This window comes from Kogia breviceps, chromosome 2 (assembly GCF_026419965.1).
Source record: "Kogia breviceps isolate mKogBre1 chromosome 2, mKogBre1 haplotype 1, whole genome shotgun sequence".
Classification (NCBI taxonomy): Eukaryota; Metazoa; Chordata; class Mammalia; order Artiodactyla; family Physeteridae; genus Kogia; species Kogia breviceps.
The window spans coordinates 147183338-147201957 of NC_081311.1; the positions used below are offsets into that span (position 1 = coordinate 147183338).

Sequence of the window (18620 nt, forward strand, 5' to 3'; positions counted from 1 at the left end):
TTGTTATCTGAGGGTTGCAGTTCATGACGTTTTAATACCGTATTAATATGTTTGCTGCGGCTACCAAGAGCTTTGTCAAACAAGTTGGAGATGGAGGGAGATTAGTTCCCGTTCCAAGCCTCAGTGAGGCTGACAAATATCAACCTCTAAGTCTGGTGGTAAAAAAGAAGAGATGTTTTCTGTTTCCTAGATATAAATTTACTTCAACACCTTTTACACTGAAAGATATTCTTCTAGGAGACAGAGAAATTTCAGCTGGTAAGTTTAAATGTCTGTTTGGGAGTGACTACTCATTCAGCTATATTATTGGTAATCTAAATATAGGTTGGCTGTGCTACCTATGTTCATAATATTTATGTATTTTCATTGATAAAAGCAACTCATTACTGTGACAGTAATAATATTGTTAACAATGCCTAATGTTTGTATAGTATCAAATCTCTTATTGGTATTTTATAAGATTATTTATGGTATAATTTAATTTCAGTTATTTTATAAATTGTTTTAACCAAATCAACTTAGAATATGACATAATAGTATATTTCTTCATCTATTAAATGGGGGTATTATTCAGCCTTGCCTATCTCACATGGTTAAATGCGATGAAAGTAATTTGTATTTATTTTTTGATTCAGTTACTATGGTTGGTAAGCTGAAATGTATTAACAGGGTAATATTAACATTTTAACAAATTTTTCTTATAAACACTTGTTTTTCTTTCAGTTAGCCAGTGGATCTTGATGCTTAAGTATTCTCTTGGCTGAAAGAGAATTTGAGTTCATTTAAAGTACTCTGGATATTTATTTCTCTTGTTGTCAGATTAATTGAATTGCTCTCTTTTTAATCTCGGTTTAAGATGTTGCCATTCTCAACATTTGGGTAAATCAAGTCTTAAATGGTAAATTAATGGGCTACTATACATATTTACATTAGATGAATTCAAGAAATTTAAAATTGATTTCCTTTTCTTAAAGGTGTTTCATCTTATCAGTTACTGAATTATGAAGATGAATCAGACGTTTCACTCTATGGAAGGCGAGGCAACCATATTGTGAATGACGTTGGGATTAATGTTACTGGATCAGATTCAGTTGCAGTAAAAGCTTCATTTGGTGTAGTAACCAAACATGAAGTGGAAGTATCAGCATTACTCAAGGAAATTACTACGCGGTCAGTATAATACTTCCATGTTTTTATTAAATATTTTAATTATATTAACTTCGTTAGAAAGAGTGCTTAAAACCAGAGTAATGTGTTTGATTTATTTGAATTACTGCAAATTAGTAATATGTCCAAGCTTTGGATAAGTGTAGATATCTGGAATCATTTGGTTTAAAAAATATTTAATTGTTCTGCAAAATCACTTTGGCTCTGCCGCATTTGCTAAATTATAAGATTACAAGACTTCAAGAATCTGCTTGCAGCAAATACACTAAGAGAGTCTCCTCCAACAGACTCCTATAGTATGCATGTTTTAACAAAATAGAAAGGAGAGGCAGATTATTAAATTTCTTTTGAGCATACCTTCTGATTTGTATTAGGACTGCCTTGATTTACTTTTAATTAAGGTGGATCATGAATAGTAACACATGATAATCAAAAAATGTACTTGATTATACATAGTTAGATGTTACAGATTCTTGTGAATGTCTGTCTTCTTGATTTTAGAAAAATTAATTTTGACCACAGTTTGATACGTCAGTCCAGGAGCAGCAGAAAGGCAGTATTGTGTGTGGTCATGGAAAGCATCCGAACCACACGACAGTGCTCACTGTCTGTGCACGCTGGAATTCGTGGGGAATCCATGAGGGTAAACCATTAGACTCATTAGACTTCTCTTACTAAAAAGCTGCAATGGGAATTTTTAAAGTATTCAGTTTCTAATGAGCCTTGTGTATTTTGTCAAATGTTGAGATTAAAAAGCTGCAATTGTATATAGGATTTTGCACACCAATGGTTTTCTTTTAGAATATGAAAAAAATCCAAGAAAATTTGAATTATAAACATGTAAATAATGTTAGAAAACACTAATCCATGTGAAATAATGTGCACTATGGAGTCCCTCATATTACTATTATGCTGTTTTTTGTTTTTGTTTTTTTGCGGTACGCGGGCCTCTCACGTTGTGGCCTCTCCCGTTGCGGAGCACAGGCTCCAGATGCGCAGGCTCAGCAGCCATGGCTCACGGGCCTAGCTGCTCCGCGACATGTGGAATCCTCCCGGACCGGGGCACAAACCCACGTCCCTTGCATCGGCAGGCGGACTCTCAACCACTGCACCACCAGGGAAGCCCTATTATGCTGTTTTAAGAATACAAATTGAGTGGTTATGTTGTGTTCTTTGATTTTATTTTTAAGTGATACAGTTTTTACTTGAATTTTAAAAAGTTGAGTTTATATTTTTATAATAAATTAATTTTTCTAAAATAATATTGTTAACGGCCAAACATGCTTCATTCAATGTTAAGTCCTTTAAAAAATGTTGAAAGCTATTTGTGTTTAATTTTTAGCTCAATTATGGTATTATTTATCCTAGTCATTCACATAATAATGACTTGATTTGTTTTATTAAAATGAATTATTAGAAAGATAGGGTACAATGATAATCGCTTCAAATCTTTGCAAATGAAGGTTCTGTTCAGTGGCTACATTTAGGTGCCCACCAAATTGTTTAACATTGGATCATTTTGGGGGCATGAACTGAGTGAAAAATTTACTTGATTGTTGGTAATTGCTTTGGAAAGCTGCTGAAAGCTTTGGGGGCTTTGGAACAGCGACAGAATAGGCTAAAAACAACTGTAGCACTTAAAGACAGTTGGTTTGCAATTGAAAGAAAAAGGTTTCTATGCCAGAGAGCATTACCCATGTGGTAGCACTAATCATTGGCTCTGATACAAAGTAAATGAGAAAGTAATGAGAGGTATTTCCTAATATATATCACATCTCCAATGGACCATTAATTTGGACCTCTGCTAGAAACAGTTGAATTGAAGTAGGAGAATTCTTTGCTTGTAGGGGTGGGGATGTTTGTTGGGGTGGGGATGTTTGTTTTTGGTAGGGTTGTAGGGAATGCTTTGTTTCTCCAAAAATATATCCTTATGCGTTGTGCTCCTTAACAATGTTATTTAATTTATTTAATATAGTTTCATTTTATGGATGAACAGAATTCCAGGGGAAGGGACAAAGCTATTGTTTTTCCAGCACACACAACCATAGCTTTCAGTGTTTTCGAACTCTTCATTTACTTGGATGGTGCCTTTGGTGAGTGATTTGCATGAAACACCGAAATGATTATATTTTTAAAGAAGGATTTAATGAGAATAATCTCTGTCTATTTCTGAGTATCTAATGATAGAAGAGTGCTGCTCTCAGTACTGTCAATATTATGTTCGGCTGAAGTAACTGGGAAAGACCCTCCCATCCTTACTTACTCATTACCTCATCCCTGTTTCTTGGGGAAGGCTGTAGTCTTCCCACCACCCACTTATAATTATAGCTAAGAGTGAGAACACAATCCACTGACAGTATTTCCTTGACTTATATGGGAAAATAAAAAATTATCATCTAATAGGTAGTTTTTGATTATGGCAAATAGAGTAGGTAGACAGTAAGATGTCGAAGCTGTCAAGGCATCCAAACTAGGGTACCCAAAGACAACCTTTCTTCTGGTGTTCCTTTCATAGACCCAGCTCCCCCAACTCCGGACTCTCCCTAAAACCTTAAAGTTACAAATAATTATTTGTAATACAAATTGGATTGTAACAATTGTAACTTTTTTGTATACAAATATTATTTGAGTTGTTCAAATTATAACATCTTCTAAAATTTTTTTTATAGACCTTTGTGTCACTTCAGTGTCAAAAGGAGGATTTGAAATGGACGAAACAGCAACATTTGCACTGTTCTACAGATTGAGAAATATACTATTTGAAAGAAGTATGTCCGCTGAAGATTTTTTTCTTCTCACATTAAACACTTGAGGTTATCTCTTCAGTAATCCTGTCTTGAGAATTTAAATTTAAAAGCCAAATTTCATGACTGATGGTGTAGATTCACACATAGTTATAATTGTAGTTTGGCTATACATTTTTTATTTGACTTTTAACACATTTCTTTTTTTGTCTTTTTAGATAGAAGAGTGATGGATGCCATTTCTCGTTCACAGCTTTACTTAGATGATCTTTTTTCTGACTATTATGACAAACCTCTCAGCATGAGTGATATTTCACTCAAAGAAGGGACTCATATCCGAGTTAATTTACTTAATCACAACATTCCAAAAGGACCTTGCATACTCTGTGGCATGGGGAACTTTAAAAGGGAGACGGTTTATGGGTGCTTTCAGTGCTCTGTCGATGGGCAGAAGTATGTGAGACTTCATGCAGTTCCTTGTTTTGATGTTTGGCACAAGAGAATGAAATAAAATGGAAAATCAATGTATCTTGCTGGTGCTTTAGGTGCAATTGTGCCACACACCTTTCCAAAATTATCTAGGTTTGCTTTGATGAGTTGTAGCAAATTAAGAGGGAGGGGAACAAGAAATTAACCTGGGAGGGGAACAAGAAATTAACCTGTCTGGGCATCATTTTTCCCATCTATAACGTGGAGATGATAATAGTATCTACCTCATAAATTGTCATCAAGATTAATAATGTTTATATTGGAAAAGGTTTAAATACAAAATTCAGAATATAGATATTCCTTTGTAAAATCTGCCAGTCACTTGAGAAGTATATTTTGGGATTTAGTCTCATTTTACATAGAAATTTTCTAGATATCAATTTTATTTTTAGTTGGCTTTTAATTCAAGATCTAAGAATGACAAGAGTACACAAGTGGCAACTTTATGATGCTTTAACTATTGCCCTAGGTCTGGTAAAATGAGAAAAATGTGTTAATAATTTAATGTAATCCTAAATGTTTAATTGTGGTATCAAATTTAAAAGCACACTGAGCTCAGTGTGGGGTTTTGTGTACACAATTAAGGATGACTGATAGTAGTTATGGGCTGCCATTCTGTGATGTACATATATATGTGCTCGCCAGCTTTATCTTTATAAAAACTCACTACAGTCATTTTAAAGTTAAGGCAGCTGGAACATGTTTATTTCTTTTCTCCTTTGAAAATGTTTAAAACATTTAATGTATTTAGGTCTGTGAGATCTTTTGCATCTACTCTGTAAGACATCTGAAATTTTTTTATACACAAGCAACCTAAAGTATTTACTATACACCATTTTAAAATAATTACAAAAATACTATGTTAAAGTTCCAGAAATCAAAGAGTATAGTACAGCAGTCACTACTAGGCATATGCCTATGAAGGCATTAGGTAATTACATAAATACGAAATACTTGTATACTATACATATGTGGAAGGATTAACATTTTATCTTTTTAACTATTTAAATGTGATTAGAGTTTTAGAGTAAATCTCCTTGTTCATTTACCATCATCTATAATTTTTTAAAACATATGTTTAGGGACTTCCCTGGTGGCGCAGTGGTTAAGAATCCACCTGCCAATGCAGGGGACGCAGGTTCGAGCCCTGGTCTGGGAAGCTCCCTCCCACATGCCGCGGAGCAGCTAAGCCCGTGCGCTATAACTACTGGGCCTGCACTCTAGGGCCTGCGAGGCACAACTACTGAGCCCGCGTGCCACAACTACTGAAGCCCACACACCTAGAGCCTGTGCTCCGCAACAAGAGAAGCCACTGCAATGCAAAGCCTGCACACCTCAAGGAAGCGTAGCCCCCGCTCACCGCAACTAGAGAAAGCCCGTGTGCAGCAACGAAGACCCAACACAGCCAAAAATAAGTTTAAAAGTGATTCAATCCATTTAGTGTTAAATAAAAAAAAAAAAACCACCATGAGATAGCACTAGGTATAGTAGAAGAATTAAGAATCTTCAAATTGCTAATAGTAAGCTTTGGCGAGGATGAAAAGCAACTGAAACTCTCATACTAGTTGAAAAACAAATTGGTAGGATTACTTTGGTAAACAGTTAGGCATTATCTGTGACAAAAAGTCTCTCCTTGATCAAACTTGTCGGGCTCTTCTGAGCCCTCTGCTTGATTGGGCCCAATAGCCACCGCTCGCTGCAACTAGAGGAAGCCTGTGTGCAGAAACGAAGATTCAATGCAACCAAAAATAAATAAAAAACAAAAAAAGTAAGTTTAAAAGCACTTGGTATGAAAACAATGGGACAGAAAGGTTAGAATTAGAAAGTCTGTATCATAGGATAATTTCCATATATAGCCTTCCTGGTATTTTTGTTTTGGGCAGAGTATATGATTCAGGCACAAATATGAGTATACCGATCAAAAAAACCTCTAGTGACTTTTATTAATATGGATATAGACAATGGGGGCAGTTTCCAAATCAAGACATAATATTGTATTAGCAACTTAGTTTACTTGAACAGAGCAGGTTTTTCTGAGGGAAGTAAAGGGATGAAAGTTGATGATTAAGTGAGGAGAAGTTATAAAATTGGGTATAGGAATGAAGAAATATTGGGGGGAAAGAAAAGATAGTAAAGGTTTTTATTTTACAAAGTGTCTAACTCTGCTATGCATATGTGATATCCACTAATCTAGTGGTTTTTGTGTTGCCCTTATACTTTTAAATTATAGGATTTCTAGCAGTATATTTAAAGAGGTTAAAAGATGAACAGTGAACAATGGTTTGGAAAGAGCAAGTTTCAGAAAATGGAAAATACTTTGTTTTGAACTCAATTGTTTTGAATAGAGCTATTTACTACCTAACCACACTTTTCTACATACACAGTAAGTAAATCTTACATGGTCCAATAAATATGTGTCCTTTCTTGGGTACCAACATGATTTTCTACAGCATCTCTTACCTCTTTTTCTCAACATGCTGGACCACAATGATTTGACCATGACACAAAATTGCCATGGCACTTTATATCCTCATATGCATCCTCATTTGATATCCTCATGTGTAAAATAAGTTCTACACATTTATCAAAAACTTGATGGCATGCCAATTTGTAATGCTCGTTCATGGTTAATAACAAGAACATTGTGAGAAGTGACATAGGATAGAGATACCTAGAGAAAGGGAGACTAAGAAATAGCGTAGCATCAATTTAAAACTATCAAGACAGAGTTAGGGATGGTAGATATAAAGGCCTACGAGAAGGAAGAGGCATATAATGATGTCTGAGGGAATGCAAGAGTTAGAGCAGTACAGACTTTATGATGCCTGCTCTAAGATAGAGGCACAAAGCCTCTGGTCTGATGAAATGTCTTTCAAACATTAGTCATTGGAACAAATACCTAAGGCCAGAAACTTGCACCAAAAAGTACAGAGACTGTGTTGAGGCTCTCTGACAGAGTTATATAACTAATACATTCCTGCATGCATACTAAAGGAAGATTCCTTGGTCCTATGATTTTTATATACTACTATCCATAATGCTGTGAAATGTATAAACAAATGAAATGTTAATTCCTGGGTCCCTATTAAATATTTTAAAAATAAGGGGCATGTTAAATATTAAAATTTGGATATTTACATAACTATACATGCTGTTAAGGTTAGAGTTGGGAAGAGCTTGTGGATTTTGACATAGATGTCCTCCTATAACCTGAAGGGGAAAAGCTGCCCACTAGGATGCAGAGGTCGATTTTATGGTGCTGCAATTCATGTTAACAGAATAAAGCAATAGGAAACTCAATTATGCCTTACTTGAAAGTTAAATTTTGCAAAACAGCCTCACATTTATTATTCCAAAATTACATGTATTGAAGGGATCAAAATATGTTCATGGGGGAAAAACAGAAAATACAACTCAGAGAAAAGTGACTTTGTTTTACATATAAAGTACAGTAAGTAGCTAAGAAAATTTAGAAATAAAAATATGCTATAGTTCATCATGTTGATAGACATTGTATTCCTTAGAAGAAATGAAGCCATCACCGTCATGGTCGTTCTTCTTAAAAATATCTTCTACAACTGCATTCTGATATGACTTGTCACGTGGCTTCTCATCTTTTTCAAATTCCTTTTTCAGGTAATGACTTATCTAGGCCAAAATAATATTTCTTTAATACAAAATTATCACAAGAAATTTCCAGCAACTTTGAGAAAATGTTTACATAAACTCATATCTAAGACTGCTTATAATAAGTGATACAAAAATTTAAAAAGCTATTTGAAGTTTATTTTTTTCAACCTTTGAAGCAATTTTCTGAAGAGAAACAGATCTTCAAACTAGCTTCCCCCAAGGTTATAGGTGGTTAGTGGTACATACTCAGAGACTAACATCTGAATTGAATTTTGTTGAAACTAAATGCTTTCCACTAATCTACACTATCCACATTATCAAAGGAAACTCCCTCTTAAGGATTTCCATTAGTGAATAAAATCCAAATTGGCATTTCTATAATCTCTAAAGTTATTGGGTTGGCCAAAAAGTTCGTCTGGGTTTTTCCGTTACATCTTATGAAAAACCCGAATGAACTTTTTGGCCAATCCAATAATAAATATGTATAATGAATAAAAAACCCAACTACAGGTTTTGAAATAAAATTAAATTTTCTTAATTTTTCTATGCTTCTATAGCTCTCCCCCAATCTACAAATTATGATCATCTCTCTAATGTCAAATAAAGAACAGGTATTCTGAAGTATTCCCTTTTTTCTATATGACATCTCTCTAAGCAAAGACACATTATAAGCACACCCTAACATGGTTAGCTACTAGCCATATATGTCCATTAAGCACTTGAAATGTGGTAGATCAAATTGAGACAAGCTACTGTAAGGGTAAAATACACAACAAATTTTGAAGATAATAAAAAATGTCATTGATAATTTTTATATTGGTTTCATGTTGAAATGGCAATATTTTAGATATATTAAGTTAATTAATTAACATTAATTTCACTTGTTTCTTTTTACTTTTTAAAATGTGGCTACTAAAACATTTAAAATTATGTATGTAACTCAATTATATTTCTATTGGAAATTATGTATATTATACAAATAAATCATATATTAATACATATAATAACTAAAGAGAGCAAAGCACAATGATTTAGAGATAGTGTTAAACAAGGCTGGGTATTTTATTTATTATCACTTTTTTTTGCATTGAAGTATAGTTGATTTACAATGTTTCAGGTACACAGCAAAGTGATTCAGTTATACAAATATCTATATATCTATGATCTATTCTTTTTCAGATTCTTTTCCATGATAGGTTATTACAAGATACTGAATATAGTTCCCTGTGCTATACAGTAGGTCCTTGTTGTTTATCTATTTTATATATAGTAGCGTGTATCTGTTAATCCCAAATTCCCAATTTATGCCTCCTCTCCTCCTTTCCCTCTTGGTAACCATAAATTTGTTTTCTATGGCCGTGAGTCTATTTCTATTCTGTAAATAAGTTCATTTTTGTATCATTTTTTTAGATTCTACATATAAGTGATACCATATGATATTTGTCTTTCTCTTACTTTACTTAGTATGATAATCTCTATGTCCATTCATGTTGCTGCAAATGGCATTATTTCACTTTTTTTTATGGCTGAGTAATATTCCTGTGTGTGTGTGTGTGTGTGTGTGTGTGTGTACACACACACACACACACACACACACACACACCCCTTTATCCATTCGTCTGTTGATGGACATTTAGGTTGCTTCCATGTCTTGGCTATTGTAAATAGTGCTGCTATGAACATAGGGGTGCATGTATCTTTTTGAATTATAGTTTTGTCTGGATATATGCCCAGGAGTGGGATTGCTGGATCACATGACAACTCTATTTTTAGCTTTTTAAGGATGCAGAAGCTAGGTAACTGAACTCCAGGACCCTGTTTACCAACTTTCTGGGCTACACAGTTCAAATTTTTCCTAGCTCTTTTAATAATCTCATGTAATCCTCACAATCCTATGAGGTGGGAATTATTTGCCCAGTTACAAATTCCTACAGTGCTGCTTAAAAGATCTTCTCCTGTAGGCTAGATGCCAGAAATGCCTTGTAGAGATTAGTTTGGTATTTTAATGACCCTCTTGCAGGGAGAAAGGAAATTAAACAGTCTTACTTAGTTTCAAGTTTTACATTAAAAAAGTACATTTTCTTCTTGGAATTTAGTTTTTTTGTAACCAGCTCTATAAAAGCAAATTAATCAGTCCATACTAGGTAGAAGTAAAAATAACAGCTATAACACAGATGTGACAAAAAATTAGATTGTACACATGAAATCTGTTTGAATTACCTCAGTTTTAGAAAGTTGCCTGTCATTGTCCGTGTCTATCTGTTTAAATGTTTCAGTGCTCCGTGGTCCTTTGGTCACAGCATAAAGCTCAATCTCAAAAATCAGTGTTGCATCAGGTGGAATCTTGCCTTCTGCTAAAGGTGTAAATTTTAACACTTTAACTTACATGAAGATAATGTTCAAATATTTATTTACAAATAGCCATTATAGCATTATGATTATATTATTTCATATTTATAAAAATTGCTAAGTATTTCTTAGGAACACTTTTTCCATATGTCTTCAAACCAAGTCAGTTCTAAAGACCCAGGGGACCATTATTTCTGATTAAATTGAAATAAATATATATCATGTATTTTTAAAAATTAATTTATTTTTGGCTGCATTGGGTCTTCGTTGCTGTGCGTGGGCATTTTCTAGTTGCGGCGAGTGGGGGCTACTCTTCATTGCGGTGCACAGGCTTCTCATGGCGGTGGCTTCTGTTGTTGCAGAGCATGTGCTCTAGGCACATGGGCTTCAGTAGTTGTGACACGTGGGCTCAGTAGTTGTGGCTCACGGGATCTAGAGCACAGACTCAGTAGCTGTGGCGCATAGGCTTAGCTGCTCTGCGGCACATGGGATCTTCGTGGACTAGGGCTCTAACCCGTCTCCCCTGCATTGGCAGGTGTATTCTTAACCACTGAACCACCAGGGAAGCCCTAAATCATGTAATTTTTTATTAATATACCCCAACATTATACAGGAGAGAGCTAATGCAGAGAAGAAATTCACAGGCAGAACAATTTCAAAGATAGGTATCTTTTAGAAAATGATTTTGTTCAGTTATTTGGAAGTATGAATAAAATATATGTATTAGTATACATGTCTTTCAAATTCTTTATAGACAAAAATAGTGCGATGACATAATAAACGAGTAACAATTTCATGAAGAAATTTATAATCACAAAAAAGCCTTCTAAGTATTATGTTAAATAGCTCTCTTTAATAAAGTTAATCTATTAAGTGATGTCACAGATGACTTTAGCAATCTATGGGCTACTTCAGATGGCCATTCATAAAAATGACCTACAGAAATGACTTGCTAAGAGGCACTGGGCGGCTTCTGTAACCAGTACATTATAGTTACTCAAATATTTGTTGAATGAATGGCCTCCATCACTTATTTTAAAAATGGCTAAGTTTTTTCTTTGAAGCAAAGAATAATTTTTTAAATGAAAAAGTGGAGAATTCTTGCTAAAGTATTTATATAATCCAAAGAAAAAAGCTTGAAAGTTACAGCCAAAATAAGTGGATCAGTGATCTCCAAAGCCAGGACATAGAAAAATCTGCCCACATATTACATGACTAATGTGACCATCCCAACCAACATACCACATATTACCTGACTTTATAGTAAAAGAGCTAGAGATTGATTGACTGATTGATCATTTTTACAAAACCCATTCCTATTCTGTCCAGTTAAGACCTCTTTATGACAGAAAAATAACTTCTCCTGACAATAATTAAAAACAAATTCAAAACACAAATTCAAATTTCTTAAAAAATATTACAAGTCTAAGTTTCCCAAAAATTCTACTGTAAACATAGAATATATTGCCAGTTAAGTTTTATCTTACTAAAAAATTACAGTATAAAGAAGAGAAAAATGCATTTGCTATAGAATTACTTGTATTTAGAGAAGCAGATCAAAGAATTAGGAGTTAATGTAAAGAATCTATACATACCACATGTACTGTTAATTAAAGCACTAACAAGTCACATGCATTTCAAGACATGCAGGGGTGCTCTGTGACATTAGGCAAAGATATTGCGCACAGGAAAACACTTCTTCAAGTACTACCTAAAATAAAGTTATAGCCAATGTTAGGTCTTAATAACAACTTATTTTAAAAAGCTTATTCAATCAAGATATTGTTTGTTAAGCAGTTACTTATGGTATACACAGCAGCTTTTAAAACAATTGAATTCAAGCTATTAGTAAGCTATTATAAATAATGCAGGTAAACAAGCAGTTAACTACATTCCAAAGAACACACTTTTGTCGGGCCTCAGTTTCCTTACCTGTAAAGTGGAGGTGTTGGTGATGTTACTAGTGAGATTCATTATTTTAATATATTTATTGAAGACACCTCAAATTGAATATGAACTAACTTCAAGTCAAATTTCTACATTTTTGTAGCAAGGGTCTGGCTTCTTAATAGCTTAGGCAGACTGGGTAGTCATTTGTATCTAAGCATAAATTAGTTTACAAAAAGGATAAAATAAGTACACATTTGTCACAGGGTAACAGGACCCAAGATGAGCACCTATTGATGAGAGATGTGGGTGCCCTGGTAGCAGGCAGAATGTGGAGGTATGTACAAGAGAGAAAGAGAGACTCTGAAAATGAGATTAAGGAGACTGAAAGGCAAACTCTGCCTATATCATTTTGCCTAGAATTGACCTCAACCTATGACAGCACTTTTAGGACAAGACTGCATTCAATTTATCTTCAATTCTCTCTCCCTCTCCTAGGTTCCTTTACAACTAAAAATAGGATACACTAATTATGGTTCTGTGGGAGCTGTTTTGATGGAACCAAATGATTGGCGAAAAGCTTTGAAAGTGAAGCTGTAGTTATCCGGAACTGTCTCCTTAGGAGCTTTAAATCTGACTGGATCTGACTTGTACCACTAACTTCCCTCCAATCCAATTTGGGGCAGTGATCCCCTACTCTTGCTGGAAAGAATAGGTGAGGGAACCATTCCGCCTAATGGGTAAACTAACAGCCTTAAAGACGGTGTGCCATTTCAATGAAATATTGGGGAGTAAAGACAACATTTCATTGTAGAAAATCTTTAATTACTTTAATTATATACTAAATATTTCAAATATGTGGGGTTAAGAAGGGCTCTAAATAGAATGAGGAGGTAAAGATTCTTTCTTTGGGGAATTCCCTGATGGTCCAGTGGTTAGGACTCTGCACTTCCACTGCAGGGGGCATGGGTTCAATCCCTGGTCGGGGAGCTAAGATCCCTGCAAGCCCTGGGGTGTGGCCAAAAAAAAAAAATCTTTATAGTCTTTACACAGCAATAGGAAGCAAGGACCCAACTGAGAATGCAATATAGGAACCGGCCCTCTGCCACACTGCCCATTTTCCCCTCTTAAAAATTTCTCTATTCTGCTACACTTTTAACTTTAGTGATTTTTAAAAATTTAATTTTGGAAAAATTAATACATGTCTTTCTTTGTCTGACTTATTTCACTTAGCATAATACCCTCTAGGTCCATCCATGTTGTTGCAAATGGCAAGATTTCATTCCTTTTCATGGCTGAGTAATATTCCTGTGTGTGTGTGTGTGTGTGTGTGTGTGTGTGTGTGTGTGTACCACATCTTCTTTATCCATTCATCCATCGATGGACACTTGTTTCTGTATCTTGGCTATTGTAAATGATGCTGCAATGAACACTGGGGTGCATATATCTTTTCAAATTAGTGTTTTCATTTTCTTCAGATAAATACCCAGGAGGAGAATTGCTGGATCATACGGTAGTTCTATTTTTAATTTTTTGAGAAACTTTTATACTGTTTTCAGTTGTGGCTGTACCAATTTACATTCCCGCCAATTGGGTTGTTATATACAGCAGAAGGGATACAGTCAATAATACTGTAATCTGTATGGTGTGTAATCTATAAATATATTGAGTCACCATGTTTTATACCTAAAACTAATATAGTATTTTAAGTCAACTATACTTCAGTAAAAAATTTAGTACATGCATACAGTAAAAAATTTAAATAGTATAATATATTACAGGATGAGAGGAAATCTCCTTACCCTTGACCCTCAGGCCTCCTTCCCAGGAACATTTAATATCATCAGATGGTGTATGTTTTAGATAGTCTATGTAGATACATGATGCATATGTGAAATTTCCCCTCTCACATGTAAGATCTCATTGAGGTTAAGAAACTGTTTCTGCATCGTACACTGCTTCATGCTCAGTGCCTAGAATAGAGCCTGCCATTGATGCTCAATAAATATTTGTTGCAGGAATATATTCTATCCCATTTTATCTTTAACACATTAATATATATGGCTCTACTTCATTCTTTTTACTGGCTGCACAATAATCCACTGTATAGATATAGCATAACTTAGTTAACTAATTTCCTACTAAGGGATACTCGGGTAGTTTGCAGTCTTGCTACCCAAAAAAGTCTGCAATATATGTTCTTTAAGATGTACCTTGGGGGCTTCCCTGGTGGCGCAGTGGTTGAGAATCTGCCTGCCGATGCAGGAGACACGGGTTCGTGCCCTGGTCCGGGAAGATCCCACATGCCGCGGAGCGGCTGGGCCCGTGAGCCATGGCCGCTGAGCCTGCGCGTCCGCAGCCTGTGCTCCGCAACAGGAGAGGCCACAACAGAGAGGCCCGCGTACCGCAAAAAAAAAAAAAAAAAAAAAAAAAAAAAGATGTACCTTGGTACACATTCCTGGAAATGGAACTATGGGATCAGAGGATATGTGCATTTAAAATTTTGATAGAAATTGCTAAAGAGGTCGAATGATTTACATTCCCAGCAATAATGCATGGGACTGCTGTTTTTTCCATATCTTTGCCAACTTTTATGTCTTTGCTAATCTGATGGGTGAAAATGGTATCTCATTTTTGTTTTAATTTCTCTTTCTTTAATGATGACTGGACTTGATAGAGCTAAAGTTTATTGGACCCTATATTCTCTATCTTATTTAACTTTGAGAGTCTGCTTTTGATTTTTTGACTATATACCCGAAGTCTATGATTTATTTTTAAATATAACTTAGAGATATACATATTAAAACACCTTACCATAGCCTTCCTTTCCATATGCAAATGAAGGGGGTATAATCAATTTTCGCTTCTCGCCGGGACACATATCCATCATCCCAATGTCTAGGCCTTTTATGACTTGTCCAACACCAAGAACAAACCATTTGGGGTGGCCTTCATTTTGTTTCCGGCTATAATTAAAAACAACACCTAGGTAAGTTGATTTCAAGAAAAATCAAACTTTAAAATACAGCTGAGAGTTTAGTTCCAACTTAAAATTGGAGTCCTCTCTAACCATCTATTTTCCTATATTAAGATTCATTCTGAACCCCCTAGTGGGGTGTTTGGCTCAAACTTCCCTCGTAATAGCCAGACAGAGGTATGATTTGCCCAAAGCTAGTCATTAGGAGTCATCTCATTTTCTTTTTTTATTGTCATCTTTACAAAAACTACTCAACAGTTAACTTTTTAATGGGTCTCCTGCCCCTAACTAGTTGCATGGATTGTCCAAATGACTTATTTAACCATTCTGGGTTTGTTCTGAAAAATAATGGAACAGGTTTAGTCTCAAAAAGTCATTTGAACCACGATTAAAATTTTTATCTTTTCTTCTTATTAAATTTCTCTATTCTAGATGCAAAGAACTAACTTTCCCCAATTGTATTTTTATAGGGTAATAGCACAGAAGGAGAAAAGGCATTCTACCTCTGAGTAATAAACCATCAACTAAATCAGAGTAAGTAGTGGTGGGATGCGGGGGCAGGCAGGACACAGGGTCCGGAAGTCACCAGAGAAAGTCATTGTAGTGGCTTCTTGATACAGCTGGAAAGTGGCCTCCAGCCAGTAAATATCGTCCCTCTGAAGGCCAGATAATATCTCCTGAACAACTCTGTGTAGTCCTCAGTAAGGAGGCTCCAATCCACAGCAAAGGAAAAGTGTGAACATTCTTACAAACAGTATCTTGACTTATTTCTATAGGTACCAAGGGTAGTGGTGGTGGTAGGGGGAGTGTATGGATGTGTGTATTTTTAATAATTTCTTGGGCCAACATTTTCAGTAATTTAAAATAATATTCCATATAATAGGGAAATATTGTATCAAATCTGATTTCCCCCTAGAAATAAAAGGCTGAACTCTCGCTGTTAAAAAACAAGAACAAATCAATCAAACAACAAATTAGGTTTCTGGTTGGTGGAGGGAGGCTAGATTTAGTGCATCAAGTGGACGTGGGAGCTGTTCGCATAATTTCCTACCTGCAGTAGAATTTCGAGCCGTCTTTAGCCAAGAAGCCGTCGTAATGGGCATTTAGCAGGTCTCCCTTTTTGCTTGTGTTAGAACAGTTTTCTGGACGATGCAAAACTTCTATTTTCACTTTCTCTATGCTCTCCTCTGCCTTTTGTCCCTGAGTAGTAAAAATGCCCCACAGATAAAAGAAAATGATTAACCTAAATAAGAAATGCATGATTCCGAGAGTCGGCCCCAGATGACCACCGCGTTCCCTCATGCGTGTCACTGGCGTGGGGTGGCCGCGCCAACAGCCTAGTTCCGACGCGTGGCAGGCATTGTCCTACGTCGTAAAAGGCGGGGGGCGGGGGTGAAGCGTGGCCCCGCCCCCTTTCCTGAGGCGCGCCCAGCCGCGGAATTTTTGCACGTTGGCTGCTGGTTTCTTCCTGGTGGTATCTAGCGCTTTGGCTGGCTGTCTTCAGTCGCTAAGGCAACACTCCACACTTGCACCGCATCTCCTCACTAAGTCCGCATAATTTACAGTTTCCTCAGGATTCGATAGTAACGTCTTTTTGAAACTGGCAAAAGAGGAAATAAGACTGATGGGATGTCGTAGTCCGAGGATACGATTGTCATTTCTGGGCATGAAAGGCGTCTCCTCAGATCCCTAGAGAACTGGTGGGCATCGGGGAAGGCATTCTGTTTCTGCGGTGTCTTTGAAGCGCCTTCTCGGGGTCGAAGTGTCATGCATTAAGAGGTTCCAGGCTAAGCCACACACTAGTACACAGACGTACCGCTGCTCCCCGAAGGGGGCTTAACGGCTGTTCCCCAGAGCCGACTCCAGCGATTCGGGACCGGCTGCTGGTTTGCATTTCCTTCCCTCACCACTCGCGGTCGCCCTTGATTTGAGGGCTTCTAGGAGTGCGGGTAAAGCTCTTAACAGTTTTGCTTTTCTTACCAACTCTGCTACATAGGTAATTATCCACCTAGGTAATTTTGAGTATTGGGCATTCTGTTAAAGTCTCACGGCTAATACGCAGCAGGGATTTGACCAAGTCCGACACAAAGCCAGCCTTATATCCTCACCGACAACATTTTAGCATGAAGAACTCTACAACATACAGAATAAATTTTACTACCCCATCACTGCGGCCTTATGTCCACTACTTGGTTTCTATCATTAACATTTAACTATAGGTATTCGATTTATTAAATACATTTCCATCTGTCCATCTATCCGTCAATTCGCCGTATTTCCAAGCGAATACCCCAAAACTTTTACCCAAACCAGAAGGACCTCAGCGAAGGCCTGGATTAGGCTCTGGAAGGGGAGGTGTTTTCCGCCTCAGTGATGCTAAAAGCCTGAAAGCCGCAGCACTGAGCCTGCTTATATCGGCTTTGCTTAATGCTTGTGAAATTCCAGAAATCTGAAAATTATTCTCAATTATACAAGGGGATGGTCATTTACAAACAGGATTTTAAAAAATCATAAAGGCTAGAGAAAACCTTCATTTTTAAAATAAAGTCCAACGATTGCTTATGTGTTTCATATTCTAAATGAAGTTGTGGCTAAGATTCATTGTCGGCGTGGTGACAGTTCCTTGGGGCCCCTCGCGGTTCCTTGCCGGAGGACTCTCAATGGCACACGGACTTCCTAGAAGATAATTTCTCGGACCCCCTGAATGGGAGTAGGATAGGAAGGAAACATAAATAGGAAGCTTTTTTTTTTGGAAAAAAACAACCACCAGAAAGACCCGAGGCTCAGTTACAGGAAAACCTGAGAGGCCTACGAGTGCTACGTGGGTGGGGGAGGCGGGGCGGCTAGTCCTCGGGTCGGCCCGGGTGCTGCGCACGCAGCCAGATCCGAGTCCGCCGGTCCCGGGCCCTGAGGCTTAGTTCCCGGCGGGGAGCCGTCGGTCCGGGGCTCGGCGTCCGGGGTGAGAGCGGGAGCCTAGAGCCGCCAGCTGAGGGTCTGTGGGAGGATGAGGAGGAGTCACGGCTCCAGTCCGCCCCACTCGCGAAGCCTCCGGCTCGGCTGAGTGGCAGCAAGCCGCGCCCGCTCCTCCAGCCCCGCCGCCGGGGAGGGGTTTCCTGGGACAAGCCGGCCCCTTTCATCCAGGAAGTGAAAGCGACGTCGGGGTCAATGAAAACAAACGAGAGACCGGGGGTGGGGAAAGGAAGGCGGGCGAGGAGGAAGGAGCGCCGGGGCGCGGAAGGGAGCAGCCGGGCGGTGGAATCGCGAGCGGGAGGCCGGCCGCGGTCCCCACTTTGCCGCCGCCTCCGGGGCTCGCCCGGGGATGTCTCAAGGCCCCCAAGCACTACGCGGCGGCCGCCGTCCCGGCCTCTGAGGGCCGC

At 37.4% G+C, this 18620-nt stretch overlaps 2 protein-coding genes across 3 annotated transcripts in view; one reads left to right on the forward strand and one right to left on the reverse strand.

The window, feature by feature from the left end:
- PJVK (pejvakin) overlaps positions 1–4434 on the forward strand; it is a 51808-nt gene extending 47374 nt beyond the window's left edge. Inside the window, exons 2-6 of the mRNA XM_067026383.1 lie at positions 975–1170; positions 1669–1810; positions 3143–3260; positions 3837–3935; positions 4130–4434. Of these exons, the coding sequence (XP_066882484.1) occupies positions 975–1170; positions 1669–1810; positions 3143–3260; positions 3837–3935; positions 4130–4422 (848 nt within the window). The 3' untranslated portion in view covers positions 4423–4434. The remainder of the gene's footprint in view (positions 1–974; positions 1171–1668; positions 1811–3142; positions 3261–3836; positions 3936–4129) is intronic.
- Positions 4435–7700: 3266 nt separating this feature from the next.
- Positions 7701–18323, reverse strand: FKBP7 (FKBP prolyl isomerase 7). 2 transcript variants are annotated; one of them, XM_059051941.2, is made up of 4 exons: positions 16295–18323; positions 15081–15232; positions 10251–10381; positions 7701–8048 (listed from the first exon to the last, which is right to left on the reverse strand). In XM_059051941.2, the coding sequence occupies exons 1-4, from the start codon at positions 16543–16545 to the stop codon at positions 7887–7889; spliced, it is 696 nt and encodes a 231-aa protein (XP_058907924.1). In that variant the 5' UTR covers positions 16546–18323; the 3' UTR covers positions 7701–7886. The 2 variants fall into 2 exon arrangements, with proteins under 2 accessions (XP_058907924.1, XP_058907923.1); XM_059051940.2 differs by having other exon boundaries at positions 10251–10384; positions 16295–16631.
- Between the last annotated feature and the right edge of the window lie 297 nt (positions 18324–18620).

Excerpts from the sequence above, each read along its gene's own strand:
- FKBP7 (XM_059051940.2), bottom strand. The coding sequence starts at position 16,545 with ATGAGGGAACGCGGTGGTCATCTGGGGCCGACTCTCGGAATCATGCAT. Across the intron at positions 15,233-16,294 it reads GGCTCGAAATTCTACTGCAG|CCGGAAACAAAATGAAGGCC; the intron begins GTAGGAAATTAT and ends TTTTAATTATAG. Across the intron at positions 8,049-10,250 it reads GGCAACTTTCTAAAACTGAG|ATAAGTCATTACCTGAAAAA; the intron begins GTAATTCAAACA and ends ATTTTGGCCTAG.